Source organism: Rhyacophila brunnea, unplaced genomic scaffold (genome assembly GCF_057557595.1).
Source record: "Rhyacophila brunnea isolate RB1 unplaced genomic scaffold, BYU_Rbru_1.0 scaffold_21, whole genome shotgun sequence".
NCBI lineage: Eukaryota > Metazoa > Arthropoda > Insecta > Trichoptera > Rhyacophilidae > Rhyacophila > Rhyacophila brunnea.
Genome location: NW_028232871.1, coordinates 10,387,810 through 10,403,810, shown reverse-complemented (window position 1 = coordinate 10,403,810; position 16,001 = coordinate 10,387,810). Strand labels below are relative to the sequence as shown.

Here is a 16,001-nt window from a genome sequence, read left to right as displayed (position 1 = left end):
ACACGATCATTCCCGTGCGATATCGCGCAGACGAGGCTTTCACGCAGAGAAGATTGTGTGTGTGCAGGCCGCTATTTTAAAATACAATATTACCCATATAATTTAAGAATATTAATTATGGTATTAACTCATAATGCATACTATATAATATTATTATCTCGGCGAGAGTTTATTAATTTAGATATTGAGATAAAATCAAGATATTAATAGGTACCTACCAATTAATATAAATAAATCTACTTTTTAGTTGGCATAACAATGGCGAACGATATGTCATTGTTGCGTTGGTATTATGTGCGGTAGTATAGTATAATGTTAGTGATGTTGCTTTCGATGTCATGGTTTAATAAGATTATATTCTTTTTTGTACATTAGAATAATGGATATCCTTTAATATAGCTAGTCACGAGAGCAATATAACACGTCCGATTGAATAATCCGGCGTCGGAATGCAGTTTTGTGTTGGTCTAATGACGTTTACGAATACAGAATGAGTGCACTTTAAGCAGTCAATGATATTTTGTTGAATGCAATAATAACATTTTAGACGTTTGTACCGTGCCTTATTGTATTGAAGAAGCAGATAATTGCACAAATTTGCCAAGATGAATGAGGAAGCGGCAAATTCGAGGGAATTTTTTGAAATAAGTCAGATATGTAGGTCTTGCATGAAGAATGATACGTTGCTCGTCGATTTATTCCATTCCATGGACGAATCAGAACAAATGAAGCCCAACACGACGTTGGCAGATATTTTTATGATTTGCACACCAGTTCAGGTAAACAATACTTTTATATTAAATCTTTAATACCATTATTTAAAAATACCCTAAACTCCTGCTGTTTTATGGTGCAATGAAAAATCTCTAAATTTTCTGACATGCATTGAACAGATAATCGAATATAATATAAATTCGACTATTAATCTACATTGTAAACCAAACCTCGTAATGTAAGTTAGGTAGCGAATAAAACAACAATTTATATACATTGAATTAATCTGGAAAGCATTGGTGCTGGATTGTCCAGGATGGAAATAATATGGGTAAATGTGCCGCAGATGCCGTCATGAGATTTTATAACTTTCTTTTTAGACCAAACCTAACCTAACCTACCCTAACATAACCTAACCTAATGCCAGCGCTCCATTGGCGAGCCAAAAGTCCGAGGACAATAAATCGTCCGACTTGTCTATGCTCTGCTACTGATCAACGAACGAATAAAAAAGTCGAGTTGTCAAAAGTTGCGATTATCGTAATGTCTTCAGATATAATCCTATAATTGTGTGTTATTTATATGTAGACTTGCATAAAATAATATGGCAGTGAAAACAACACAAGTTTTACGTTTTCTTTAATGAATTTCATAAATACAAATAAAAAAATAATTGATAAATCTCTCATTTTCTAATGTGTAAATTAACAAATTAATCAATGAAAATGCTTAAAACAATTACAGATTTTTTTTCGGTCTGAATGATTGCGTATTAATGTCAAATCGAATTTGCATATTGATCGACGGACGAAGTCTGGCAACTCGGAGAGTAATATAGCAAACATGTTTGAAATCCAACGAGCCTGGTCTGCGGATTAAAAAGTCAGCAGATCTGGGGTGCTCCACGCGAAAAAAAAGTCTGAAGACTGTAAATCGTCTGACTTGCGTGCCAATGGAGCGCCGGCATAACCTAACCTACCCCAACCTAATATTACCTAATATAATCTTAGTTTGTGATAATGATGCATCAAAATGTATGAAAATTTCAAATTTTAAATTACCAACAATTATTGGATAGAAAAGCCTATGCGCCGACAGAAAAAGATATTTATTATAATTATTGTCTACATGAAATTATAAAAGCTCATGACGGCATCTGCGGCACAATTACCAAAATATATTGTAGTGTTTGTAATGCCATAAATAATGAGAATTTTTCTGTGTTGCTACATGTATATTACATCAGGCTTCATCAATGTGCTCTGACAACTTGCCGCCATGCGATAGAATTTTATTTTGTGTATGATCATTTCAGCTTCAGCGGTTTTACCGTGAGGTTTTTATGTGTAAACGATATTTTTGGGCCTTAATCTTACTAAACATACATAATAGCTTCCGAAATCCTCAATAGAATTGAATTCAGGGACAAGGAATGACAAAAAGTATATCTCGTCTTCATTTGAAAATAGTGATCAAAAATGTTGAATAATAATTGTAAAAATTGGTTATTGAATCGATAATTTTTTGGGGTTTTGCAGATACCATTATGTAAACTATAAAAAGAAACAGTTATAGTGTTGCAGATGACCATTTATCATTTTTTTTTGGTGGAAACGGTTTATCCCACGTAGACAACTACTGTCCGAGAACAAGATCTCATCGATAACTGGAAGTCGCTGTAGTCGCATATAGAAGACTTCTCAGTGACGTACCAGTCATGGCGGAAATGCGTGTTTAAATAATGTATCGGCTGTCTTTTTAGATGCGTCTCCTTCGCAATAAACCAAAAGTTTTCTAATAATAATTTTAATATCAGTCCTGATCGTTTTAGATGTATTTTTATTATAGAAAGCATCAAATTACATAAATTGCTAGATTCGTACACCATGGAAGCGTAAAATGAAATGATAAATTTAAGGGCGTTCCTCTTTTGAAAACGGAAGTGCGATTAACTGCACAGGAGGGGCTTGTTGGTTCACAGTTTTAACCAGGGCTTTTTTGTAATGTAATGCGGTGGAACGGCGTTCCGGCACCATTTTTCACAAGTAGTCCATAACATAGCACCAAAATGACGCTGTCTAGATAGGTATGTAGTAAAAAGCAACAACATGAAAAGGTGTCTTGATTCAAGCATACGCATGCTGTACACTGTTTGAGAGTTCTATTCATTGTGTTCATTGTTTCCATGCAATTATTCTTTGGAAAAATTCATCTGACCCTTCCATGACCTAGCTAACGTACCTGATTTGCTGCCCATTAAAATGTAAGTATTTATACTGAGATTTTCATCCCATCATTTTTGGATGGTGGTGTCACATAAGATGTTTGTTTACACATTAAATTGCAGAAAGTACCTACTTTGGAAGAAAAAAATCTCAAAACCTGTGTTTGAAAAATTTAGCAAACCGCTATTTTGACCATCTTTGCTTAAACAGATGACTGTACAACTATTTTCGTTAGCAATAATAATTTATTACAAATTGAAAGTAAAACATAGCCCTTACCCTATTTAATGGTTTAACTGAAACCTGACATTGGCTTTTGTGATGAAACATAATAATTAATTATTAAATTGATATGGGATATACGACAAATATTATCCTAAACTGTAAAAATATGTATTTTTGTATATTATGAAGTGTCTAAATATTGTAAATTTACAACATACCATTGTTTGAACTATTTACCAACTCAACATTCGCAAAATTTATTTATTTATTGATATATAATTTCACTCATCAATAAAAGTTGCACAAATCAGTCTTTAGCCAACCAGCCCAAGCCACAGCCCTCAATATCACAGCTGAAAATTACAAACCTCCAGCATTTAGAACACACGAAAGTCACCGCGCAAAATAAATTAATATGTTGCATCGGCAATTATTTTCATAGTGCCACCATGGTCGATCATCCTCTGTTTGGATCTGCTTGTAATTACTATGTCGATGCTACTAAGTGTGTGATAACTCAATTAATAAGTTCATGCTGATCTTCTAATGTTACATGTAATCTGCTTATCTTTGGAGTCGGAACAAATGTTCAATTCTTTGTTTGTTTGTTGCTTAGATTATTGAATTTTATTGTTGTTTATAGGTAATACGAGAAGATGGCTTGCCACAGAAGTTATGCGAAGTCTGCATCGAGAGTCTGACAGCTGCGTATGCCTTCCGGAACCAGTCCGAAAGGAATGACTCCGTACTGCGAGGTTTCATTAAGTCCCAGTCGATCGTTGACATCGAGACTCCCGTGAAGATTAAACAGGAGCCCGACGTTGACTCGATCCTCGACGTGAAACAAGAGTATGATAACTACGAAGATGATGACGATTACGCTAATGAACCCGATTCTTCCCCGTCGCCTAAACCTGACGTTAAAAAGAAGAAAAAAACCAAAAAGGGCAGACCTAAAAACGCGTCACATAGCTGCAATGAGTGCGGGAAGCAGTTTTATAAGGCGTCTCGACTCGAGAGACATTTAAAAATACATATTAAAATAAAAAAAGAAACGTCTCACAGTTGTGACGTATGCAAAAAAACATTCCTTAAATTGTCAGGCCTGAATCGTCACATGGCTATTCATGATGCCGAAGCTAAGCCGTTTGAATGCTCGCAATGTTTGCAGAGATTCAAGAGAGAGGGATTGCTTTTGAGACATGTCGCGATACATACGACAGGCATCGATTGTCAGGTTCTCGAGAATAAGGATTCGATAATTCCGGTGTCGTACGACTGCGAGGATTGCGAGATGGTGTTCGAGTCGCGTCACTCCCTCTCCAGCCACATGCGGATTCACAAGGAGAAGGCCAAGCAGAAGAGCTTCGCCTGCAAGGAGTGCCATAAGAAGTTCTCCTCCAAGAACCCGTTGAACCGTCACATGAAGCTGCATCTGGAGGACAAGCCGCATAAGTGCACCATGTGTGATAAGCGTTACTCCCGTCAGGATCAACTGCTCGATCACATCAATAAGCATAACGGTGTCAAACCGAATGTTTGTCCATTCTGTAGCAAAGGTATTATAGTTACATTATTATCCTATACGAGACACCAAACAAAAAATATTAACGTACCTATTCTATCGTTTCACACAATATGTAATGATTGATAACTTCCAAAAGCCGTTAGAAGTATACTAAAACTAGGGCGCATAAAATGTAACACGTAATGAATCATGCATGTGGCTTCGTTAGTGGCGATTGAAACTTAAACAAAAGTGACAGCTGTCAAATAAATGTGTTGTACAGAAATCAAGTAAATATGCTACACATTGACTGTTGTTTCGGATAGATCAAAATTTAATATTTTGGTTGCATTATTGAACACGAAGAGCGTGTTGCCACTTCAATAATTAATAAAAATAATGTTATGACTTAAAGATTAGATTAAAAGGTACTAATAAATACCGATATTTACAATTTTATTTTGGTTATACTCATTGCAATTAAGGATTGGTTGGTTAATAAAAAGGGACATATCGTTCCAATTCGAAAATATGGTACAATGGAAACGACGGTTTTCGGAAATAAACGCTTCAAATGTCAATGTTTTCTGAGCGGTCTTCCATCGAATATTGGCAGATGGCGGATTTACCGGTGAATAATATTGTGTGTATTTATTTTCAGCGTTCTCCCAGCTGTGCAACTTGAAAGACCACATGCGGACGCACACGGGCGAGACGCCGTACCTGTGCTCGCAGTGCGGGAAGGGCTTTAACAACGGTTCTAACCTCCGTCAGCACATGATGCGACATACGGGCCTCAAGCCCTTCTCCTGCAACCTCTGTCCAAAGCGCTTCTCCACCAAAGGTGATCTCACATGCATCCCGTATATTACCGGAGATAAAAACATAATTTTAAAAACTAAAAATATATATTAGAAAAGATTCTAGTTAAAAATTGAGGTGTGAGGTATAGAAGAGTTTGTGAATCTCTGCACTAATGCCTTTCACCTATGAACTGATTTTCTTTATTTTACCAAATTTTCAGTATCGTAGATAGATATCGTAACATTGCACTGAAAGTTATTCAAAACGTCAAAGTAAAACATTGAAGACTTACAAAGTTACAGAAATGAAGATATACCCCTACCTGTATGATTATTGGCTGCTCGAATTTTTCTGCAGAATGTACCAATTTGACAGTTTTTGATTTTAATCAATAAAGGGTAGTGCCGTGTACGAAATATTAACTACTGACCTGTTTGTCATTTCAATCACCAACTAGTCAGGGTTTCTTTGTGGCCAGATGCTTAAGGGTGCTGTGAAACGATGGTGCAGACAAACATTTTAAGTAATAATTGCTAGTCTAATCAAATGAATTATAAATTGTATTTCAGGGCAAATGACGTGTCACGTGGGCACCCACACTGGCGCTCACCCGTACGTGTGTGATACCTGTGGGCACGCCTTCACCAAACCCAATTCCCTTAAGAAACACAAGCTCATTCATCTCGGCGTGAAGCCGCATGAGTGCGACGTATGTAGCATGAGGTGAGTTAGAAAGAATTTCAATTTCTTATATATTGTATGTAGTAGCAAAGACGTTGAAGAAAACCTTATCGACCAGAGGCATGAATATACGAATGTGACACATTTAAATTAGCTGTAAATCATTTCGCATTGCGGATTCATTTGTAGCAAACTTCATAACTACATATTACCGCTTGCATATTCTGTCAAAAGCCAAAAGCATTTCAAAACAATTGTACATTCGATTTGTACTGGAATAATGTAGCATGGATTTACTGGCAGCAATAGTGCGTATTTTAAACTATCATGATAATAACTATTTACATGTAAAAGTGTTGACTGTCTCTCAAATCTCATTCTTCAAGAGTAAGCGAGACATGATGTTGTCATTTTATGGTACTATTTGACATGTAAAAATCAACTGCGGTGTGGTTCGTCACTATAGTTATTGCGCAGGCGCAGATCGAAATAGTTCCTACTGCCGCATGAAAATTCAGAAGCTTCCGAACTTTTTTGATTCATGCATGCATTCTTGCAACTGCAGCATAATACATGTTTATATGTACATTTTCTTATTATGGTCGTGATAATACTTACGGTCAGCAGTAAATCCATGCACGTGTTAAGGGGGTAATATCGATAGTTTGTTTGATGTATTGTGACAATCAAATATTCATTGAAATGTATTGAAAGTCTTTGCAACAAATATAGGGATATTAGAATTGCATGTCTCGCTGATTAAAATTCTAATGTACTTGGCGCATTTAATTCATCTGTGCTGCATCCAGATGTCCGTCGTCTAATTCAGTACTCCGCAACCGGTGTGCCGTGGCACACTGGTATGCCGCGAGACGATGCTGGGTGTGCCGCGGTGCAATATCCAAATTTTCGTACATGGCTGGTAATATATTTGAGCATTTGCATGAACTTAATAAAACAATGCAAGGTCAGAATGAAAATATATTGACGAGCTCTGATAAATTAGAAGAAGTCAAAAATAAAATAGAACTTTGGCAGAAGGAGTTGAGACAAGAATCTCTACAAATGTTCCAAAGGAACTACCAAACCACCATTGAAAACAAGCAATTAATTTTAGATCCGTCTCAAAAACATTTAACTTTGCTGCAAAAGAAATTTCATCAGTACTTTCATACAATAAATGCGACAGGATACGAAACCCTTTTGCAACCAATGGCGAAAATTCTATAGAAGCGCTTTTCCTATAAATTCGAGAGGAATTTGTTGAATTGATAAACGACGGGACGCTAAAAAAGTTCGCCGATGTTCTATTGGCTATTTTCTGGATTTCGTTAATAAAAAATATGCTCGGATTTCCGACAAAGCTATCGCAGTTCAGCTCCCATTTTCGAGTCAAAAAAAGTCGCCTGCGGCGCTATTTTACTACGCTAGTAAGTATTAATATTTTTAAACATGTGATTGTAGGACACAATTTATTATTATTATTATTATTACTCGACAAATAAATATTCCTAACCCGACAACTAACCATAATTATATACTAAGACTAGAATATAACCATACAAAAAATCGCTAAACCTAAAATCAATACCATTAATTTTACCTGGAACACTATTTGAAAAACGCTATTTTAGAGTATCACACTGTCTTTAACCTTAGCGATAGGTAGGGGGGGCCGCCAAAGATCTTGGTCTGGGGTCCCCATTCAGGATGTGGAGTCCATGTTTTGGTGTATAAATTGTTTTACGTGTAGTGTGCCGCGGAATTCTGGGAAGACCTTTGGTGTGTCATGGGTTGGAAAAGGTTGCGGAGCACTGGTCTAATTGACAGTACCGAATTGTCCCAAACTCAATTTAAATATTTACACTGTAACCTTTTTGTATTTGCAGATTCTCTTGTAAGGACCATTTGAAGCGGCATTACAGAATACACACAGGGGAAAAACCGTACAAATGCACTTACTGCGAGAGGGCCTTCACGCAGAGCAATGACCTTGTCAAGCACACCAGATCGCACATCGGAGATAATATATACAAGTAAGATTATATTACAATCTAGTGGAAACTGATACACCCCTGTTACAGGCGGGCTTCTCCCGGTGTAAAATAATCATTTAGTAGCTTAAGTCGAAACGTAACCCTGACCTCTAGAAACGGCTTCATAAAACATCTAATCTGATTCCTTGCTCAACCACGTAAGTATTTCTTTTTAATTTAAAAAGTAAAAATGATGATGGATGAAAGAGATAATTTTAAGACTAAATATAAGGATTTAAATATAATAAATTTTGCCGCGCATTGTGCGTGAAATCCTCGCGCGCCGGCGCCAGGGTCAGGCTCGTGATTCGCCGAATCAAAGATCACGCGATAAAATTTGGCCAATCACGAGAGTCCTTTTTTTTTGCTGGATGGCGTCGGTACGAGGAATTTAAAAAGAAAGAAAAAAGGATGTTAGTAAGCGTCCCCTTTCCGATAGGTACGGACCTGACGACTACAACTGTAAAAATCCCAAATATAATTTGTAAAACTAAAAATTAAGAAAATGTAAAATATAAACAATATCACGTTACGAGCACGAAGGACTGTGTTTTATTTACACTCCAACCGTTTGAATTTCTTTTTTTTGTGAATCCGGGGTTCGATGGACACCTGAGCTAGCCGCTGGAACCCCGGGGATCTCAAAACTATGGTGCTAACTGGAGAACGTCATAGGTTTGAATCCGGCGGCTGGCTGAAATTATTTTTACTACAACGATGCAATGTGAATAACTCATACGTCAATCGTATCCGCGTTCATATAGTTTTGTATGTCCAACATCTTTAAATCTGACTCGACACCATTCCTTCATCTTGTATGAATCGAATAGGTCTTCTTCTACTTTCCGGCTTCACGAATTGTCATATGTGACTTGTTCATTCTATAATATAGCAGTAGCGAAGGGTATACCAAAACAATTTTGGTTTGGTTTAAGCAGGGTTTAATTGATTTTTAGAAACTAACTAACACCATCTGTAAATTGTAGTCTCAGTTCAATAAAAACAAATACATATGACTAACAAAGTTTACTATTTATGGCGGATCTTAACAGCCTACCTCCGCCCTTCGCTACTGCTATGTAGACATCTAAGGTGGTCACTTCGACAGATTGTACGACATGTGGGCTGTCGTATAAAGTGTACAGCTAATTGTTGTATTTCCATTGTGTAATTGATGAGTTCGAAGATACTACGCGGCACACTTCGCTCAAATAAGCCCAACACTCTTTTTATGTTTCTGGTCATGCAGTATCTTATTATAAACGATAGTGTGTTTACGATTAATATTATTTTGAATATTGAGTAAATTCTCATCTAGTACACTAGAAGTTCGTATCATTCAACCTGAATTGAACGAATCAAATGGCACCGTTTGATTTATTTGATTTGGAACCGTTTGGTAGAATGTCCACGGAAACGCTTTTCTGACAACTGATTATTAGTGTTGCCAGTACTTAAAATTAATTCATAACATATCAATCTCTAAAACAGAAACATATTTATTGAAACGTCAACTTGTTATGAAATTCTAACCTCCTATCGTGATCTACAATAATACAAATTTAACAAACTGTCGTATTCATTCATTTTAAGTGTACAAAATATAAAGAATGCCTCATGAATAGGTAGCCATTTAGTTAATTTAAAAGATTTATAGGTATGGCGAGTTTTAAAAATTACTTTTCATTAAAGCTTTTCATAATAATTGACCGTATTGTTCATGTCGACAGTATGATATTGTGACTTAGACGACAATCGAACATATTAAATTGATAAAATTCGTTAGGTAATATAAAGATCATTCCGGGTTGATTTAACACAGTTTGCAAAATGAAAATAAATTCTTTGTCTGACATAATAATTATAGTAATGATATTAAATCGAACTCTTTGCATAGAAAATATGTGCTGGATTTTGAGATAATAAGACCAAAAGCGGCGTCATGTTCGCGTATGGTTACTTATGAATAATATGTATTGATTATTAATCTATAATATACATAATTCAAGTGAACTCCTATGGTGTAAATGTCTAACATATTAATATGAACACCTCACGATATATAAATGCCGAATAATGCTTATCAACACTTTGACAGATTGCCATTAGTCTATGGATCGTCCGAATTGGTTTGATGTTTCATGTCAAACCATTTCTGATGGTCCGAGAACGGTTTGATTTTCAATGATACACTGAACCAAACGTCAAATCTCAAACCATTTCCGGTCAACTTTCTACTCATACAATTTGTATGTATATTGTTTATGGTTTAATTTGATTTGTTTCGTTCAGGTTGAAAGAAACGAACCTGTGGTTGATAGTATTAATTTTTTTCATATCTAGGCAACTCAAAACTGTTTCGTAATATCTAACCACGTAATATCTACCACTTTGTTACATCACAAGTTTAATACAGTAGAACCTCAATAATTCGTAATTCGCTAAATCGAATTTTGCTGTTTTTCGGTTTTTGAATTTGATTTATGGTGATTTTTACTAATTCGAAATAAAATTTTGAGGGTCCCTTAAGACTTTGAATTATCGAGGTTATACTGTAATGTAGATTGGAGTGTTTCGTTTAGTTCATTATATAATAAGTCGAGTTTACAGCTAATCGAAGGAGTCACATCAGTGATTCTGTTCATTGCTATTGTCATTTTCCCAACGTGGCATTAAAATCATGTAAACATAGTTTATTTACGTATTATTTCCCCCACAGATGCACGGTTTGCCAAGATAGTTTCCGGCTCCTCAGCGAATTGAAGAACCACTACCCCATCCACTACATCAAGGATGTCAACGGCCAGAACGACTTCGACAAGAATCCAGACATCGTTCCGCCGCTGCCCGACGACCACAAAACCTTAATATCGTTCGACAAGACATTAGATAAAAGTTTGTTCAGCCAACTAGTGAATAATTTAGACAATAGGTATCCGAAGGTACAAACTAAAATCGAGCCCAAAGATGGTGTCCCTATTATGGAAGATATCTCTCCCGATGTTAAAATATTAGTCGATGAAAGCTCGTACGGGGACCCCGCGCTTAATAAAAGTGTATAAACATATGGTGATGCTATCGAGAAGTGGTGGATGTTGCTTTATGTGTAATTCAAAATGGCCGTTTCTGTTTTACAACTGGTAAATTTATAGTAGTTATTAAAACTATGTTTTTATGGCACCCTGTAGCTAAAATTTTATAATTAAGAGCGCGATGCAGAACCATACTTAGGTGCATAAGTCCCTAAGATATGCGCTTAACTTTAAGAGGCCAATTTCGATGACCTAAGTTCAGTGAGAAAAATATATATTATTCTTATTAGAATGCCTGTAAGAACTGTAACAAAGAAGTGGAGGAGAGAAAGAACATGTGCCGTGTTTTTCTTGTTAGAACGGCTGCTTAATGTCGACAACTCTGCATTACGCTCTTAAGACAATAGTACGCCTGATTCTCGTTTAACTGAAATTTTTGATCCTGAAAAGTTATTTTTAAATATGGTTATTGAAGAGTGTTCATTAAGTGTATTACAAATGTACAGTATAATAAATAAGGTTTGATAGTTAGGGCAGGTGACGAAATAGAGCAGGAGGGGTTTGAAATTTACGCTGATCTGTAACGAGAAAGAAGAAATCTACTATCATAAACGCTAACCGATAAATTTTACTAAAAGTAGGTTTGTTTTAGTATTAATACATGGCAATATAAAAATTTTGTTTTATTTTACAAACTACACAAAAATCAAGCACAGCGAATGGGAATGAACTTGAGACCTATTGATTAGCAAATGCGCATGATGCCGATAGCGCAATTCCAGCAGTTGGAAGATTGACAATTTAAGCAAACAAATTTATAAACTTTAATATGTTCAACATATAATATGCAATACTCTATGGGTGGTACTTCTAAACTACGATTCCGTGACTGGAGAGCAAAACATACAAACATGTGTGTGCTCGCAACGCACTCTTTTTATTAATTAAACTCGGTCAAATCAAGAGTGACGATTTAAACAAACAAATTTTTTGGAATATTTTATAAATTCGAAGTTATGACTTTTAATATCTTCGAAATAAAATATTAATGTTTTACGTTTGATTTTATAAAAACGTGAATCTTTAAAATTATTTAATAAATAGCAATTAACTCAAAATGGCCGAAATCGTAGAAGGTGTCGATATTATGTAAAATGAAATATTTTCTAAAATTGAGGTGCCGAGGATTAAATAAGTACAAATGACATATTTTAAATAAATAGTTGGCTTCAGTTTTAAGCAGTATTGCCTTGAAACTGGATTTAAATGTATTGTAACTGCTTTATTTGAAAAGATATTGTAAGCATTTTTTCCCCCAAAATTGGAGTATATCCTTTCGACATGGTAATATATGCAATGTTGCCATTATTTTTATAGAAATTGTATATAATTTGAATGTTATGCGAGACCTGTCCTAATTTAAACACTAAAAACAATATCAATATTTTTTAGTAGATTAGTAATAAATGATCATTTTTGAGAGTGAGACCTCGTTTACAGAATGTTGAAAATAGATATGTGGAATTTATCACATTTTTACATACATATATCGACACATTTTAATATGTTGAATCCTGACCACCTCGATCATATTGTTCTATTTGGTAATCGAGTTATACCAAGTAAATGCTAAATCAATCGTACAAGGAATGGCTAATCTGCCTTCATAATTTTATGTTAGTTTTTGTCAATTTTATTTTTTAGTTATTTTACAGCAAACAATATTTATATACATTTTTTATTCGTACTTTAACGTTATTTCGTCGAGTGATGATAATATAATAGGAGTGTTTATTTTGACATAATGTACTTACTGATACGCCTGTGGCAAAATATTCACCATAATACCCCATTTACACGTGCATGGATTTACTGTTGACAGCAAGTATTATCGCGGCCAACATGTATGGGTAAATATGTAATATCCTGCAGTTGCAAGCTCGCATGCATGAATCAAAATAGTTTGGAAGCTTCTGAATTTTCGTGCGACAGTAGGGGATTTCTTTGATCTGCGCCTGCGCAGTAGAACGATAGTGGCGAACCTGCCGACAAACGAACGTTAACCGATTTTCACTGCCTGTCAAATAGTACCATAAAATGACAACATCGCGTCTCGCTTACTCTTGAAGAATGAGATTGGTGAGAGAGTCGGCACTTTTTAGTGAAAACAGTTATTGTCATGATAATGTACAATACGCACTATTGCCGCCAGTAAATCCATGCACATGTACAGGCGCTATTACTGCTGTAGTGAAGCAAAGCGACAGTGGGAAAAAGCATTTAGACGGCTCTCATGAACTGGCCGTTATATAATGTTACGTAGAGGTTTCTGCGACGGTTTACATGAATTTAACCGCTGTAAACTTTGAATTTTAATACCAGGGTGTTTTTCTTACCGTTAGACTGTTTACTTTATAGTTGCTGCAATATTGAGGAATGGATGACATTAATCATTTAAAAAAAAATTAACAGACGTACTCTAATCCGTATTAATATAGTATATTATCTGTGGTGAAGTGAAGTTATCAGTGCACAATTATTATTGCTTTGTAATGTTTCAAGTCGATGCCCACGATAGCTTATGTGCTATAATGTCGTGGATCCTAGGTTCGAATCCTGGGTCTGGAAAATATACATATTGTTTTTCAATTTGTGTTTGGAGTCAAGAGTATGGACCTAATAGGTTGAGGAAGTGGCCAACATCCATTTCTCGTAAATACAAAAATCTGTTAATACAAACCTCCACCCTGTGGAGGCTCATATTATAATCTTATTAGGATCGGACATAAACCTCCACCCTGTGGAGGCTCATATTATAATCTTATTAGGATCGGACATAGTCAAAAGAAAAATAATGTTTTAAGGCCAAGATGCACAGAATACTGACGTTTTGTTAAATCAAAATCGTTTATCAAATAGAATGACAGATTCAAAGATCTTAAGTAGCAAGGCAACATTGATGTCATAATGAAAATTGTTGCAATTTTTTTTAAATTTCAATTGGCTGATAATCGTTACAACATTTTTTAATCGATATTGCAATGGTGAATGTTTGAAAATTGCCCAATATAAATTGAATAGTAGCTGGTAAATTGGAAGCGGTACCAGTGGTTAAGACAGTACTTCAGTGAAACGGCAAATAATTTTCAACTATAGGTGCGATGAAATTTCGGACTGGCTGGCAATCGGAGAGCGAAAGTCGAGCAGTGAACACGTCATTTACTTGAAAAAGAAAACATGTCAATGAATATATTATTATTATTAGTAATAGAACAATAAACATAACATTAAATGGACGCATGTTGACCTTTTATGACAAATTATGTTTTGTTCTGCACGCGTCATTTGCACAATATTCGCGTCGCGTAGTCACAATCGTTTAAGACCGTGCCCCAGCTGAAGTATAACCTTAATTGAATGAATGAACGCATCGCGGATGCAGTGTTTGCGGTGTCGTTCATTCGTATATTTTTTTATTGACATGGCAATGAAATTCTTATATTATTAAGATGACGTCTGTTTACATAGTATATGTTAACAGTTTCAATAATAAACATTTAATACAGATGATCTTTTGTGTTTCTGAATATAATCAATACTCCAAATTATTTTCCTTCATCGGAAACCAGTAAACGTCATTCTCCATTTAATACTAATTAGCAGAATAACTGCTTATCGGTATTTAGTAATATTCTATGCATCTCGGCAATGTTATTAATATGTTTGTGAATCAATCTGCTCGATTATTTTTATTGTCATCCTCATAACCTCCTGAGGACACTCCATACTTAGTCTTACACTTATTGAGCCTAAACAGGGGACGGTTCTGTTCCATAATATATACACATTATATAAACTCTATTATTATCGTAATGTGTCCACTATCGATAAATTACTAATTCATTATATTGACATGGTTGTATGCGCAACGTTGTGAAAATCTGTACTCAAAATGCTTTATTGTTAACGATTCAACACTAGGATACCATTGGTAATGTTTTCTTAAAAAAATGTTACATAATATAGCATTGCAATAAACATTGAATCAGCAAAATGTTATTTTGATTCTGTTTATTGAAATGTTTGAATTATAAGTTTCTACTTAAAGCCGCGTTGACACGGTCCAAGTACCATCCAAGTACACTTGGATCGAGTGCCATCCAAGTGACAGCTTCATACTATTTATTCCTATCCAAGTGCACTCGTATGAGACATCTTTATACTTATTATTCCTATCCAAGCTACTTGGACCGCGTCCTACTCATCCAAGTTAACTTGGATAGGAATAAATAGTATGGAGCTGTCACTTGGATGAGATATCTTCATACTAATTATTCCTATCCAAGTCTACTTGGATCGTACTTGGACCGTGTCAACGCGGCTTAAATCGATTGAGGTGTTGAGGATTAAATGAATACAAGTTACATCTTTAGGAGCAGTTATCATATCACCACATGTCTATTCATACGTGAAACAGGATTCAAACTTGTACCTGGTTTTTATGAAAGATATAAGCACTTTATTCACGACATTGGAGTAAATCTCATGGTCATAGTAGTGTGTATTGAGATTCGAATACATTATCATCACGTTATGTGTTGTCACAGTAAGCTGCCGCAACGGGAAAAACTGTGTAAAGTCATTTTTCTTGGTATTTAAAATGTTATCAGACTAAACCAAGAGATGTCACGGAGACTTGAAGCTTTTGAGATGTGGCTGTATAGGCGCATCCTCAAAAATCCTTGGACTAACTGGGTGACAAATGTTGAAGTTCTCA

At 35.5% G+C, this 16,001-nt stretch overlaps 1 protein-coding gene across 1 annotated transcript; it reads left to right on the top strand.

Moving 5' to 3' along the window:
- Positions 1-298: 298 nt before the first annotated feature.
- Positions 299-14,066, top strand: LOC147070700 (uncharacterized). Its single transcript, XM_085948890.1, has 6 exons — positions 299-779; positions 3,808-4,723; positions 5,333-5,515; positions 6,045-6,198; positions 8,046-8,192; positions 10,912-14,066. Exons 1-6 carry the CDS (start codon positions 606-608, stop codon positions 11,252-11,254), a joined length of 1,917 nt encoding a protein of 638 aa, XP_085805016.1. The 5' UTR covers positions 299-605; the 3' UTR covers positions 11,255-14,066.
- Positions 14,067-16,001: the final 1,935 nt, after the last annotated feature.

Excerpts from the sequence above, each read along its gene's own strand:
- LOC147070700 (XM_085948890.1), top strand. The coding sequence starts at position 606 with ATGAATGAGGAAGCGGCAAATTCGAGGGAATTTTTTGAAATAAGTCAG. Across the intron at positions 780-3,807 it reads TGATTTGCACACCAGTTCAG|GTAATACGAGAAGATGGCTT; the intron begins GTAAACAATACT and ends TGTTGTTTATAG. Across the intron at positions 8,193-10,911 it reads ATCGGAGATAATATATACAA|ATGCACGGTTTGCCAAGATA; the intron begins GTAAGATTATAT and ends TTTCCCCCACAG.